Below are 14,120 nucleotides of genomic sequence, written 5' to 3'. Positions count from 1 at the left end.
TGACAAATAACATATTCCAATCCTTGTCTACACATGCAGATTATCGATAAATTGGTGCTCTTATCTCGGGAGCTATCGTTTGCACGCCACCTGCAATCCGACAAATTCCTTGTCCAGCCCACCATAATTTATACATGATGTTCCAACATAACGAAACAAAGATACTGAAGTACAAGTCATTTACTAACTTTGGCAAAGGTCATGAAATCAAGGTTGGAAAGGTGGAGTGAAGACGATAGAGAGGGAACATCCCCTGTAGCGACCACTGCATTCCGCGCGTGCTTTGCTGTTCGTCTGCCTCGCGCGCACTAACGTGTATGTATACACTGCGTTGATATATATAGAACACGTTTACAGAAATATCTATCTGTTACGGCATCTAGACCCCCTTCCCTTCCCCTTTATCATATTCTCACTGGCGCACTCCCCTACGCCTATCAGAGTGTGTTAGGACAGCCACGACAGAACGGTCCGTTCTTCCTTATATATCGTCAAATCTCGGAAGGTGCGAGAACCTCGGAATTAGGAGGGGTTATACCTGTGTCTGGTGCATACGGGAGGAGGTTTCCAACTTAACAAACGTATACTTATCCTGTGGAATAGGAAAAAGATTAATCTTGGTGAATTTCCGTCCATTTCGGTTTTAAAGAGCTTTTAAGCATTCCAAATATACACTTGTCATCATGCAGACATATATCCAGCTTCAAAGAAATAGCCCCATGGATCCCTGGGGATTCAGGCTACAGGGAGGAACAGATTTCAATTCACAGCTGTCTGTGAAAAAGGTACGTACACATTTTTTTGATCCAACGAAAATTCCTTCTCAAGGGCATTCACGAGCCTTTGCGAATATTTCACCATACTTTCACCATAAACGGACAACTATGTCATGGAAATCAAAAGTATGGTTAATTTGAATATTATCTTTTAAACAAACCATAAAATTTTTAAAGACCTAGTTAGCGGTACCAGCACAAGCAGAAGCGAAAAGCAGACCCTACAAACCAAATTAGTACCAATGAAATACGACTCTCCACACAGAGATGAGCTATAGTCTGTTTCAAAATACATCCGATATGTATCTATGTTAATGCTTCCATACGATTCAGATTAATTCTCGCTTAAATTTGGAAGATATAAAACGGAATTCTTAAGGAAACCCAAAACACGCGATGTTGAATTTCACGTGATATCAAACTTCACGCGATGTTGAATTTCGGTAAATCGAGCACTAGCTTTATTTACCGTGACCAGAGACCTTAAGAAGATTTCCTAGGTATTCCCTGTATTGTCAATCGTCGATATATTGTCCCAAAGTTTTCTCATTACAAATTTTTCGTTTACATCATACGGTATATAGTTTCCCGGCCCATGCTTCATCACTATGACTATAAAACCTCGATATAATGACAATCCTTTGTATACCGACACCATCAAAATGGCGATTAAAGACCGGCGGCGGTGTGTAATTAGCTGTGTGTCAAACATGGTATGTTGCCAGTTCACCAGATTAAGGCTTGGATGGCATTTTATCGGAGTTTTATTGTAAGACAATAAATTATTTTTCACGGCACTTTGTATATATAAGGAATTTTTAAATGCATGATTATACTGGCTCCTGTTTCTTATCTTGAACTTTCAAAGTACAATCTAACTATCAAGCTGTATTTGTCGTCACGTAATGTATAGTGTTTCAAGTGTTCTGGCGACGAGCGGTGGTTTGGTCGGTTGGTTGGTATGTATACGGGTTTTCTGTCTCCATGACTCTTCCTATGTCACTGATAAGTGTCAGTGTTCTGTCGATAAGCGGTGGTTTGGTCGATTGGTTGGTATGTATACGGGTTTTCTGTCTCCGTGACTCTTCCTATGTCACTGATGAATGTCAGTGTTCTGTCGATGAGCGGTGGTTTGGTCGATTGGTTGGTATGTATACGGGTTTTCTGTCTCCATGACTCTTCCTATGTCACTGATAAGTGTCAGTGTTCTGATGGTGGTTGGTTGGTATGTATACGGGTTTTCTGTCTCCGTGACTCTTCCTATGTCACTGATGAGTGTCAGTGTTCTGTCGATGAGCGGTGGTTTGGTCGATTGGTTGGTTGGTTCGATGGTATACAAGTTTTCCGTCGACTTTTCCTTTCTCGGCCAGAAATCTCGGTGTTTAGGCGACGTGTGATGAGTTGGTTGTTGGTTGGTTGGTTTATAGATTTTCCGTCTCCATAAATCTTCCTAGCGACATGTCACGAATGGTTGGTTGGTTGGTTGGTTAGTTGGTTAGTTAGTTTGCTGTTTGTTGATTGGCTGGTTTATTGGTTGGTTGGTTAACAGGTTTTCCTCTCCGTAAATCTTCCTAGCGACATGTCACGGATGGTTGGTTGGTTAGTTAGTTTGCTGTTTGTTGATTGGCTGGTTTATTGGTTGGTTGGTTAACAGGTTTTCCTCTCCGTAAATCTTCCTAGCGACATGTCACGGATGGTTGGTTGGTTAGTTAGTTTGCTGTTTGTTGATTGGCTGGTTTATTGGTTGGTTGGTTAACAGGTTTTCCTCTCCGTAAATCTTCCTAGCGACATGTCACGGATGGTTGGTTGGTTAGTTAGTTGGCTGTATGTTGATTGGCTGGTTTATTGGTTGGTTGGTTAACAGGTTTTCCTCTCCGTAAATCTTCCTAGCGACATGTCACGGATGGTTGGTTAGTTGGTTAGTTTGCTGTTTGTTGATTGGCTGGTTTATTGGTTGGTTGGTTAACAGGTTTTCCTTCTCCGTGACTTTTCCTAGCGACATGTCACGGATGGTTGGTTGGTTAGTTGTTGGTTAGTACACTGGTTTTCTGTCTCTGTGACTTTTCCTTTACCGGCGCCAAGCCTCATTAAATGTTTCCTTTGCAATCCGTAAATGACGTCATTTTTTGTATCGGGTGTTTAGTGCCCTTAACCTGACTCTGGCTTTCGGCAAAACTCAATTGATTGTACAGTGATGGTATACTAGAACACAGACGCATGACGACGAAGTATTCCACAGTATTTATTGATTGATAAAGGAGAGACATTATGTCGAAATTTTAACGTTAGAAGAAAAATAGTTGACTTTCTATTAATGATTTTTATTGTAAGTGGCGTCAACTTTTGTCGATTTTATATTTTTAACATTTACTTTGAAATTATAACAGATAAACATTATATAGAAGTTCAGATAGACGATTTACATTATGTACTAATGTTAGCAAGGTTTTAAAAAGTGTAGTACGCTAATTAATGAAATCCTATTCTAACAGTTTTAGTAGAAGTATTCAAAACACGCAGTGATGTAGCAATGATGCTTCTACGGATTTCATTTGAGATATTGTAAATGTCGAGTGCGATGGGTTGTAGCTCTCTGAGAGAAAAGAATACTATGTTTTCCCGCGTTCTTAGGGTTCCTGCCCCGGGCATAAATGACTTCATTACTTGTATTGAGAGTTAAGTGTCCTAAATCTGCTTTTTTTTTTTTTTTTTTTTCAAATCTCAGTAGGTTATAAACTGACATCGAATTCAGTTAATCACTTCATTATAATGTTTTCACTGTTATTGGATATTTAAACCACTGTCTACAGGACAGTATAAGGTACAGTATAAATATATAGATACTTGATAGTAATAGTGACTGAGATATTCAGCAATTTAATCTGTATAAGACATCCTCTAAGTTAGGTGAATTTGTTTTTTAGTTTTCGCCCATTCAGCATTTCTAAAAGGTGGTGTGTGTTAGGGTTGGTTGGGGAAGGGGGTGGAGGAGGGGAGGAGGGCACTCAAGAATTCGAACCCTTTGCAGTTTAGCTGGACCGTCTAAAATTCTGGGTTTCGGGTTCGGGTTCCATACTAACCTACACGCATCTTGTCCCATCTCTTGTTACAGCTCCTACACTGGCGCAGTTCTTTGAGAATAGACTAATGTATCGCTGTTGGTGCGATTATAGGATTACGTCATGACACGGAAACGTTCTCTGTGGTTACGTATGCTGTACACTAATACTCGTGTAACAGTAAACCTTGATACAGTTAATAGGTGAAACAGACTATAGATGCAACAATGCGATTCGCGTTGTCTTCGTCGGGTTGAGGGGAAGTAATGTGTTGTAAAGGGGAATCAAGGGAGGGGGAGGAGGGATATGTGTGTTTCTCTGTCATACATAGGCAAACTCCAATAAACAACAGGCCTTCACGCCCACTTTTGTTGCCATGATCGCGTAAACACGTGCCATCGACCTGTTGAAATAATATCAACACGCTTCAAGGCAACCGATGAACCCAGCTGGATAAAATATTTACTGACGTAAAAGTCAAAAAAAGTGTAGGTGAAAGAATGATTTTATGTATACAAAAAACAATTGGCTTGCAACTTGATTCTTTTAAACGCCTTGCAGTTTCAGAAATATTTGATCATTCAGTATTCCCACTTGCTGTGTCAATTGTTCAGAAGCGCGTGGCCCATATGCGGTTATCACCATCTCTGGCGTTATTACACAGCTGGAAAGATAAGGGGCAGATGTTGGCTCCCTATTATGATATTGTAGGTAGGAGCGTGTGCGAAACACATAACAAAACGTAATCAGTCGGTTTGTGTAACCGATCCCAACTTGTGATGCTGTATATTCATGAATGATTTGGGTTACGCATAAAGAGGTTGGTTACTTGTCCCCCTGTTTATAGTAAAAAATAACCAGATTTCTAAGTTTAGAAGTTCCTTCGATATCCCCCGACCAATGCAACCTTAAGTCAGTGCTATCTTAAGATACTGCCTTTCAGTGTTCGAAATCGTTTTTTTTTTTTTTTTGTGAATGCGTACAGACTCCATAGAGATCGTGAAAACAACACATAGAAGCCGGAGCCCCTAAAGTAGTAAGACTTTGGATGTGATTTCCAAAGACTTGTTTGTGTATCAGGTTATTGCCGTAGGGTGTTACATTCAGGGAAGGAAGAGTTTCAAAACATACGTACTGACTTTGAAATATACCAACTGTTACAATACCAACACTGCTAGGCAATAAACCCCGCCCACTTCCTGATATAAATTATCTATAAAGTTATCGTGTGTCGATATGGGGCCACATTGACGACAGTTGGGGTCAGAAATGGCGCGAAGCCACATGCTTCTTTATACATAAGTACTCAATTTACCAGAATATATATATTACATGTAGTTCCTCTTGTTTTTACAAGCGAAACTCCCGCGTCCCTGTCCTATCCCTGTAACACTTTAAAAGATAGCTAATTTCCATGGCTTTGAAATCTTTTCATATGCCACGGTTAATATCAAGGGATGACACCCAAAATTGTTTTATCATATTAACCGTAATTCACCGTGTTTGAAGGAAAAAATTGTGAATTTTATATTTTCTTTCGTCTGTTTTTATTTGCAAAAACAACCTCCATTCACATACAGATAAGATGATGTTGCTGGGTAGATTGATAATATATTGCACGTATTTGATGCATTTAGCGTTTGTTCCGAAAACAAATATATGAAGATTTTCTTTTGTAGAGAGCTTGGCTAGGTTGAATGAAAATAAATGATATTACACGGAATATTATGATGAAATCATTTTTTGTTTATATAAGTTTTTTTACAAAATGTCTCCGGATTCTTTTAATTTGTACTGTGCTGTGTGTTGTTTTTGAACTAGACACTGAACGAACAAAAATCTATGTTAATGTTTATTTACAAGACAACAAATAATCGATATCTTTGAAAACAACCATGGTTGTGATTATTGATTACTGAAGTAATATTACATCAGTGCCTTTTTTATTTATCTAGAGGGTTTTACGACCACTAATACAGCGCCGGATTTTACAACGTTATGTATATAACCAGAACAGTAGACGGTTTCGTTCCTTACGCTTCCAATTCCAGGCCGCGATAATTCGTGGTGTGTACCCCATGATGAGAAAATAAACGCTTAGATTAGAGATAGAAATCTTGAAGATACATCAGAAATGCTTGTCTTGGAGGATAATTGGATATGTAGGAACCGGTTGTCCTTGTAGTTGAGGATAATCAGATCTGTTAAAGAGATTTTACATGTAAAATCGGACACGCCTTAAAACGATTTACCCTTATAAATAAGTACAGCAGACAGCGTCGAATATCAGATAAGATATAGTTCGGCTGGCAACATACGTTTATTTAATGGTTTCTTTAAAAGGAGTTGAAGAATTAAGTGTAATATCAAATATCACACGGTTGCTATAGGATACAGACAAATACATTTTGTAATTTATCAATAAATTTTAAGCGGAATTTAACTGGTGTGAGATGTTATCCTTCTCCTCAATGTCAAGTACTTATAGAAGAAGATAGTTTCCATTCATGATTACAGATGTACTTCCGGTCCCTCATCCACACTTTCGGTGCAAATGGGTTCATGACAAAAATAACAAATATAATACTATCACGTTAACAGAAACAGAATCCAAACTCAAGTTCAGTAAAACTATGGGAAAATAAGTAAAACAGGAATATTAACACAGAGATAGACTCAATAAGAATAGGAATAAGACCAGGCACTACAACCACTGATAAAACTTGGTCAGTCAAAGTAAGTAACGTCATGGTCCCGAAAGGGATCACGCCAACCAACCAACAACAGGTATCATAACAAGCATCAAACATGTTCAACTTCTTTTCGCATCTCCCTCGTCCCTCGCCCTGCTACTCTCGTCAAACTCCTCTGAAGAACAGTAATTACACTCCTCTCGTCTCTCGCCCCGCTACAGTTGTCAAACTCTGTTGATATTATGGCGACAGTAAAATTTCGCAACAATTGTGCATGCGTGCGTATATGTTGGGGAGGGGGCGGTGCGGGGGGAGGGTTGGTTGGTTAGTGTTTTGTTTGTATAACCGGTGAATATCATACGTGTCAGCGAGCGCCAATTTTGGTGGGGCACTGACGTTTGGCTCTCATGCGGGGATGAAGAGGTCATAGCGCGCGTCTAGCCATTCTAATGTAAACATTCCATCATTAGCTGATCCAATTCTTATCTCGTGGTCTGATAGATAATCAGACAATCAGCCTCGCTATCTACACCTCTTCATTTACTCCCTCCCAGCAGTATTACTAGCGCTGCTTACATATTAATAAGACATAGTGCATATCTCCCAGTGAGGTGCTCCCGACTTATTTTCAGCTTCCGTTAATTTGAGCAATACCTAAAACAGATCAACTTGTCATGAATTTCAAGATTTTTATCAAAGGTTTCACTTAGCCATATTTCTTAAAACTTGAAAACATCGGAAAAACTATTTCAATTGACATTTATCAGATAAGATATATTCTACACTTGAGAAAGTATTCTCCGCGCAAAACAATGCCAATTCTATTATACCGAAGGATAAAGTTTAAGCACCTTCATAAATACCAGTGGGACGACATCCGAGCATTTCACACCTAGTTACACCTCCTTCGCTACTCGTCCCACTACACCCACCAAACACTTCTGAAGAATAGTAATTATACCTCCCTCGTCCCTCGCCCTGCTACTCTCATCAAACTCCTCTGAAGAACAGTTATTATACCTCCGTCATCCAGCGCCCTGCTACTCTCGTCAAACTCCTCTGAAGAACAGTAATTACACTTTCCTCGTCCCTCGTCCTGTTACTCTCGTCAATCTCCTCTGAAGAACAGTAATTACACTTTCCTCGTCCCTCGTCCTGTTACTCTCGTCAAACTCCTCTGAAGAACAGTAATTAGACTTTCCTCGTCCCTCGTCCTGTTACTCTCGTCAATCTCCTCTGAAGAACAGTAATTACACTTTCCTCGTCCCTCGTCCTGTTACTCTCGTCAATCTCCTCTGAAGAACAGTAATTACACTTTCCTCGTCCCTCGTCTTGTTACTCTCGTCAATCTCCTCTGAAGAACAGTAATTACACTTTCCTCGTCCCTCGTCCTGTTACTCTCGTCAAACTCCTCTGAAGAACAGTAATTACACTTTCCTCGTCCCTCGTCCTGTTACTCTCGTCAAACTCCTCTGAAGAACAGTAATTAGACTTTCCTCGTCCCTCGTCCTGTTACTCTCGTCAATCTCCTCTGAAGAACAGTAATTACACTTTCCTCGTCCCTCGTCCTGTTACTCTCGTCAAACTCCTCTGAAGAACAGTAATTACACTTTCCTCGTCCCTCGTCCTGTTACATCCACGAAACTCCTCTGAAGAACAGTAATTACAATTCCCTCGGCCCTCGCCCTGCTACATCCACCAAACTCTTCTGGAAAATATTAATTACACTTTTTTCGTTCTCTGAAGAACAGCAATTACACTTCCCTCGTCTCTCGCCCCGCTACACCTACCAAACTCTTCTGAAGAACTGTATTTATACCTCACTTATCATTCACCCTGCTACTCTCGTCAAAACTCCTCTGAAGAACAGTAATTACACTTCCCTCATCCCTTGTCCTGCTACACTCGTCAAACTCCTTTGAAGATCAATAGTTATACCTCCCTCGTCCCTCGCCCCGCTACACCTATCAAACTCTTCTGAAGAAAAGTAGTTATACCTCCCTCATCCCTCGCCCTGCTACTCTCATCAAACTCCTCTGAAGAACAGTAATTACACTTCCCTCATCCCTTGTCCTGCTACACTTGCCAAACTCCTCTTGAAAACAGTAATTACACTTTCCTCGTCCCTCGTCCTGTTACATCCACGAAACTCCTCTGAAGAACAGTAATTACACTTTCCTCGTCCTTCGTCCTGTTACATCCACGAAACTCCTCTGAAGAACAGTAATTACACTTCCCTCGTCCCTCGTCCTGTTACTCTCGTCAATCTCCTCTGAAGAACAGTAATTACACTTTCCTCGTCCTGTTACTCACGTAAAGAACAGTAATTACATTGTGAAAAAATACTACAATAATTTAGTGTATTTTAGGATATTGACAAACTGAATCTGATTGTAAATTGCTATCACAACGATTGAAATATCTTAAACCATAGAGTTAAAAGTACTGTAATCGAAATTTTATGATGTTTCGTTATACACGTTTTATGTTGAAAACTTCGGGCTACTTATTAAGAACGCTCTGAAAAAACAACCTCGAATTCGGAATCTGATATCGGTGCCAATTAATGAAAACATTTTCTTGGCGTGGATCATTGTGACGGTAATTGACATTGTCTCGCTCGATCTACGTTTTGAGCTAATTGAAGAAACCACATGTCTTTTTTCTCTGACGGTGCGCGTGATTTGTCATCACCTAGGCATGCAGTATACGTCATACTGAGAACGTTATTTATCATATTGATGCTCCAGGTTGTTCTTCTGCCAAGAAAATGACGCAGTGTTCATTTTCGGAGTTATATTTGTGTGGCGTAAAAAAGCAAATAATGTATTCCGGAATTAACTGTTTTGGTTTATTCATTAGTATGTATATAGCCGCATGGTGAATGAGAAACGCATGCGCTATAATGCTTCAGATTGCACGTGGCTACGATATTTGCGGATTCCGAATGACTGAAATTATAGACAGTTGAAATACAACAACAGGCTTTGTAGAATTACTGTAAAGAGATTATCATGTAGTAACTTCTGGAATAGCATTCATTGGGTCATATCATCACGATTTCTAAAGTAACGCCCTGCAAAGATGTAAAAGCTATGACTTCCTGACTCTTCAAAACCCTGTATACAGCAATGGATAGCAAGGCTCTTTTGTTGTTGTTAGTATTTTCTGACAATGGAACGCCGGCATGGTTTAGTAGCACGAAGCAAACAAGGCAAAGATAAAGATAAATGTTGTTTATTTACGGTAGATAAAGTATCATGTAGATCTAAAGTATGTGTTTATGTTTATTCAATAGTAGCGCAATAGTATAGCTTCTTACCTTCCACAACAACTTTAAATTAAGTCCAGATTTTCTATATTTCACTTTCTAAATGTCAATGAACTTAGGTCATGAAAATATTATTCAAACACTTGTTAATTTATTTTCTTCTATACTATATCAAACATCAATGCGATATTTCAAAATAAAATTATCTTTAGAAACTGTAATTTGCTAACTTTATAGATTTTCAGCGTACAAATTTCCTTAGAAATTTCGTTCATTCTTAGTAATATTTTAATTGCTTTTTCACATTTCAGTAATATGAATAAAATTCCATCCGTATCGTAGGATTATAAAATAGTTTAAGGCAAAGAGAGTTCCATAGATTTCAAACTGCAAAAAGAAAACTATGAGATAATTTTGAATACATTTTATGGGCTCTCCATTCATTTCTTTGCCTCTATCCGTCTGAAACTATAAATCCGTTTTCGTTCTTGTGTTAAGAAACCACTATTATGTAATATTGGAGCTGGATCAAGTCTACGTCCATCTACATGAACAAACAGAAAGATAAATAGAGCCAGGACGTGAATGAGTTACACCCAAGAAATAAATCTCAGTATCTACATTAGTTTTATTTCATAAACAACCCAAACATTTAGTGTTATATGTACATGAAACAACATTTGGGTACAAAATCGATTGATATATCTTATAAGCTCCTGATTATATCGTTTTGAAGACTTAAGTAAAGGTAGGTAATTGGATCCGGATTTATAAGCATTATCTTGTTAGTTTCCGGGTCAGGCAAAATTGAATCAAACAAGAAAAGCAACGTAGATATAAGTTCACTTGTGTGATATGTAGAATCTTTTATAGAGGTTATATACATTTCTCTTAAGATAAAGCCTCATTTTCAGATATGTGAACATCAAATATCCCGAATCAGAGCAGACTTCGGTAACACACGTTAAAGGTTAACCCAATGTCACGCACATCATCACGATTTGTTGTGCGAGGTATTGTAATATAAGGTTTAGCAATGGCCGTGAGATGATTCTTAAGGTGGCTAGGTTAACGACGCTTAGTCATGTGGTTTTGACGCCGAGTCACGTGGTTAATGACGCCTCGTCATGGGGTTAATGACGTCAAGTTACAATTACTTTTGGCACGAAAATTTGTTTCATTTTCTGTCGCAATCTCGCGCGGTAATAATTAAAGACAGAATTATTGAGATATCCACAACCTGGATAAGAATCTAGTTCTGAACAGTGAGACATAGGACATAAGTTGAATAAATATATTTTTGTCTTATATTGTACATATATTGAAATAGTCGTGATTTACGGAATCGCGGGAAAATGTTTTTAATGTGCTTTTATAGATGTGAAGAGATCGCATATTCCTGGGATTTTCATCTTCAAAATAAAATATTAACTCAATAAGAAAATAAGATATTAATTGTATCATTTATTTACAACAGGTGACAGAAGGCACACCCTCTTATGGTCAGTTGGCCCCCGGTGACGCCATCTTGGGAATCGGTCAGAATAGTACAGACAGGCTTACACATATGCAGGCACATGACCTCATTAAACGATCCGGAAACGTGTTAAATCTTAGTGTTTGCAAGTAAGTATAATGTGTAGAAAAACGGATGACAGTCACAGATAAAAATGATATGGTTTAAATATCCAGTACAAAATGACACAATTTTGAAGTCAAATATCATATTAGATGTACATAATATGTTGTCTTCAAAATTGTGACACTTGATATGTCTATAAATATCCTATGAAATTAGTTCATTGACTGTACTTATTACCTATATTCTTCTTAGATAGAGATTCTACGTAGAAAAAAATCGTTAATTACACAGAAAAATAAGCTATTGAAAGCCATTTTACCTCGTTGCACTGTCACCACCAACGCTGAATACTATTATGGTGTCATTAGGCCATGCTAGTGACGAAATTCACATTGTGATTTAAATCACATTTACGTATGAGTATATTAAAAAAAGAATGTTAACCGGTACAAGTGTTCAGAGATACATCTAACAAATATGTACTTGATCAATATCATATGCGTTATCGATCCCTAACTAACTCGTGACCATCTTTGTTGCTAGGGGCTACGGAGGTATGGACGAAAGGTTGCAGAGTATTAAACCGAAGGGCCCAATCAAGTTCTCGCCTTGGAAACATCAATGATGAAAGTCGTGCAAAACAGAAATTGTTAGTTTTGCAACAACCGTCCATAGTCATCTCCGAATTTCATGACGAATAATGAAGTCATCAGTTATTGTGTTTTCGTCATCAATGATTGTGTTTTGGGGTTATTAGTGCTACTAGCCGACGTGACTCGCTTTTCGTGTGAACGTCATTGGTGTTCATTGCAGTAATGGATGTGTGCGTTAATAGGCCATTAAAACATCAACAACAAGGATCAACGACATGATGCCACGAGCCATGCTTTCCCCGAAGTCTAAACGTAGTTCTGATTGCGGAACTACTTGCTAAAACGCTAAGAAAGCTACAAGTGCAGTGATTATGAGTTCCAGTGACAAAAGACCTCGTCCTTGCTACCCGTTTCACATCATAATTAATACTGATAATAATTTTCCAAATGATTAGCGAAATATTTTTATTCGGTTTCGTTATTAACGTTTGAATTGAAATAAGGTACACTTTTATATCAAATATGATGTGATTTAATTTTATTTATTTTAGAATAACATTGAATGATGACGTGTGTGGTCACGTGATGCTACGGATAAAATAAATAGTGCGATGCTGGAATTTTTCGTCCTTACTAAAAAAACTGACATTTTTTACAAGTATTGATTTTTTTCTCAAACAAAAGACAAAAAAGTATACGATGAATGAGTTTACTCGAATAATGTGGAATTAATAAGGGAAATTAAATATCATATTTAGTGTTTTGACAATTTATATATCAAACTGTTCAATAAGCCAAGTGATAATGACTTTTTTAAACCCCGTTATTTTTATGTCCTGTTGAAAATCTTGACAGCATACTTCAGATATTGTTTTCAGTACTGAAGATTTGTATCTCGCTAAAATGACGTAATTTATGCAATATGTGTGTGATATAGATTTAATGATATATGTATATATACAGAAAAAGATGTAAACATTTTGTTTTTTCTAATATTTTTATATACCCCTGGATATTAATCAGGCCCCTGTAGAATAAAATAGATGTTCAAATCGGAATTTTTAAAAATTGCATGAATCAGACAGGTAGTTTGGAAAGACACACCAATAAAATAAAAATAAAAAATCTACCTCTTTACAAACACATTGATTTATTGACAAAACAGAAACACAGAAAATGTCCGGTCAAAGTGTCATATTTTCACATTTTCTTTTCGATAAAAAATATTCCTTAATACAAAACACGATGTTTCATACTGTGTTTTTGATATTAAAGAGAATTATCAAATGTAGACAAAAATATACGTACAAATTATCTCCTTTAATAATCTTTTAGCATCTGATCAACCTGTCTTGCCCTATTTTCTATTTACCTATATATTCTGTGGTTATGTGTTTTCAAACATGTTGAACTAAACTTAAGGTTTTCGCTACATGACTATTGTAAATGTTACCTTGCTTCTCATCAGAATGAAGGCTATTAACAATTTCCGTGTGTGATATTTTTTGGAAGGCGGGCATCTTACATCCCAAATCATCCAACCATTTTTTTTTTTTTTTTTTCAAAACAAATGGGCCGATATGTGCAATACTGACTTTCAATAGACTAGCGTGCGAGAAGAGAGATGGTGTGAGTGCGAGTTAGTAAGAACCACCGACAGATGTAGCTGCGGATGGTTTGTAGGTTAACAAAACATTAAAAGGAAAGTTTATGTATATTAAACGCTTGTGTGTTTTTTTTTTTCCATTTTGTGATGTAAAATTTATTAAAGAACACATTTGCCTTGATGTTTTTGTGTTGTTGTTGTTATTGTTATTTGTATTTACAGAGTAGTAAAAATAAACCAGATCGACCACCATCAACTTCAAGGTAGGGGAAATAATACGAACTCTTTGATAAACGATGAAACGTTTCCACTGAAAAAAAAACAATGCAATTATTTTGGTTCTGTTATTTATTTTTAAAGGTTAGCTCCTGAACGTCGAATATACATCCTGTTATGAAAAATATCGTCTCGTAAACCTGTACAGCAACAGTCTGTTCAGCAGAGTAGGCGGAACGGTTGTGCTTCTCGCAATGATTGTTTCTAAGATCATAGATTGATTTATATATTGATCCATCGATTGATTAACGGGCTTAAAATCGA

General features: G+C 37.6%; 1 protein-coding gene across 1 annotated transcript; it reads left to right on the top strand.

Moving 5' to 3' along the window:
- Positions 1 to 443: 443 nt before the first annotated feature.
- LOC132552470 (PDZ and LIM domain protein 3-like) lies at positions 444 to 13,761 on the top strand. The gene is made up of 3 exons (XM_060216648.1): positions 444 to 785; positions 11,277 to 11,425; positions 11,925 to 13,761. The coding sequence occupies exons 1-3, from the start codon at positions 684 to 686 to the stop codon at positions 12,004 to 12,006; spliced, it is 333 nt and encodes a 110-aa protein (XP_060072631.1). The 5' UTR covers positions 444 to 683; the 3' UTR covers positions 12,007 to 13,761.
- Positions 13,762 to 14,120: the final 359 nt, after the last annotated feature.

The sequence above is a fragment of the Ylistrum balloti genome, unplaced genomic scaffold (genome assembly GCF_031769215.1).
Source record: "Ylistrum balloti isolate Yb309-2 unplaced genomic scaffold, AGI_CSIRO_Ybal_v1 Utg369632, whole genome shotgun sequence".
NCBI lineage: Eukaryota > Metazoa > Mollusca > Bivalvia > Pectinida > Pectinidae > Ylistrum > Ylistrum balloti.
Note: the sequence above shows the minus strand (reverse complement) of the source record. Positions and strands in the feature narration are given on the sequence as shown.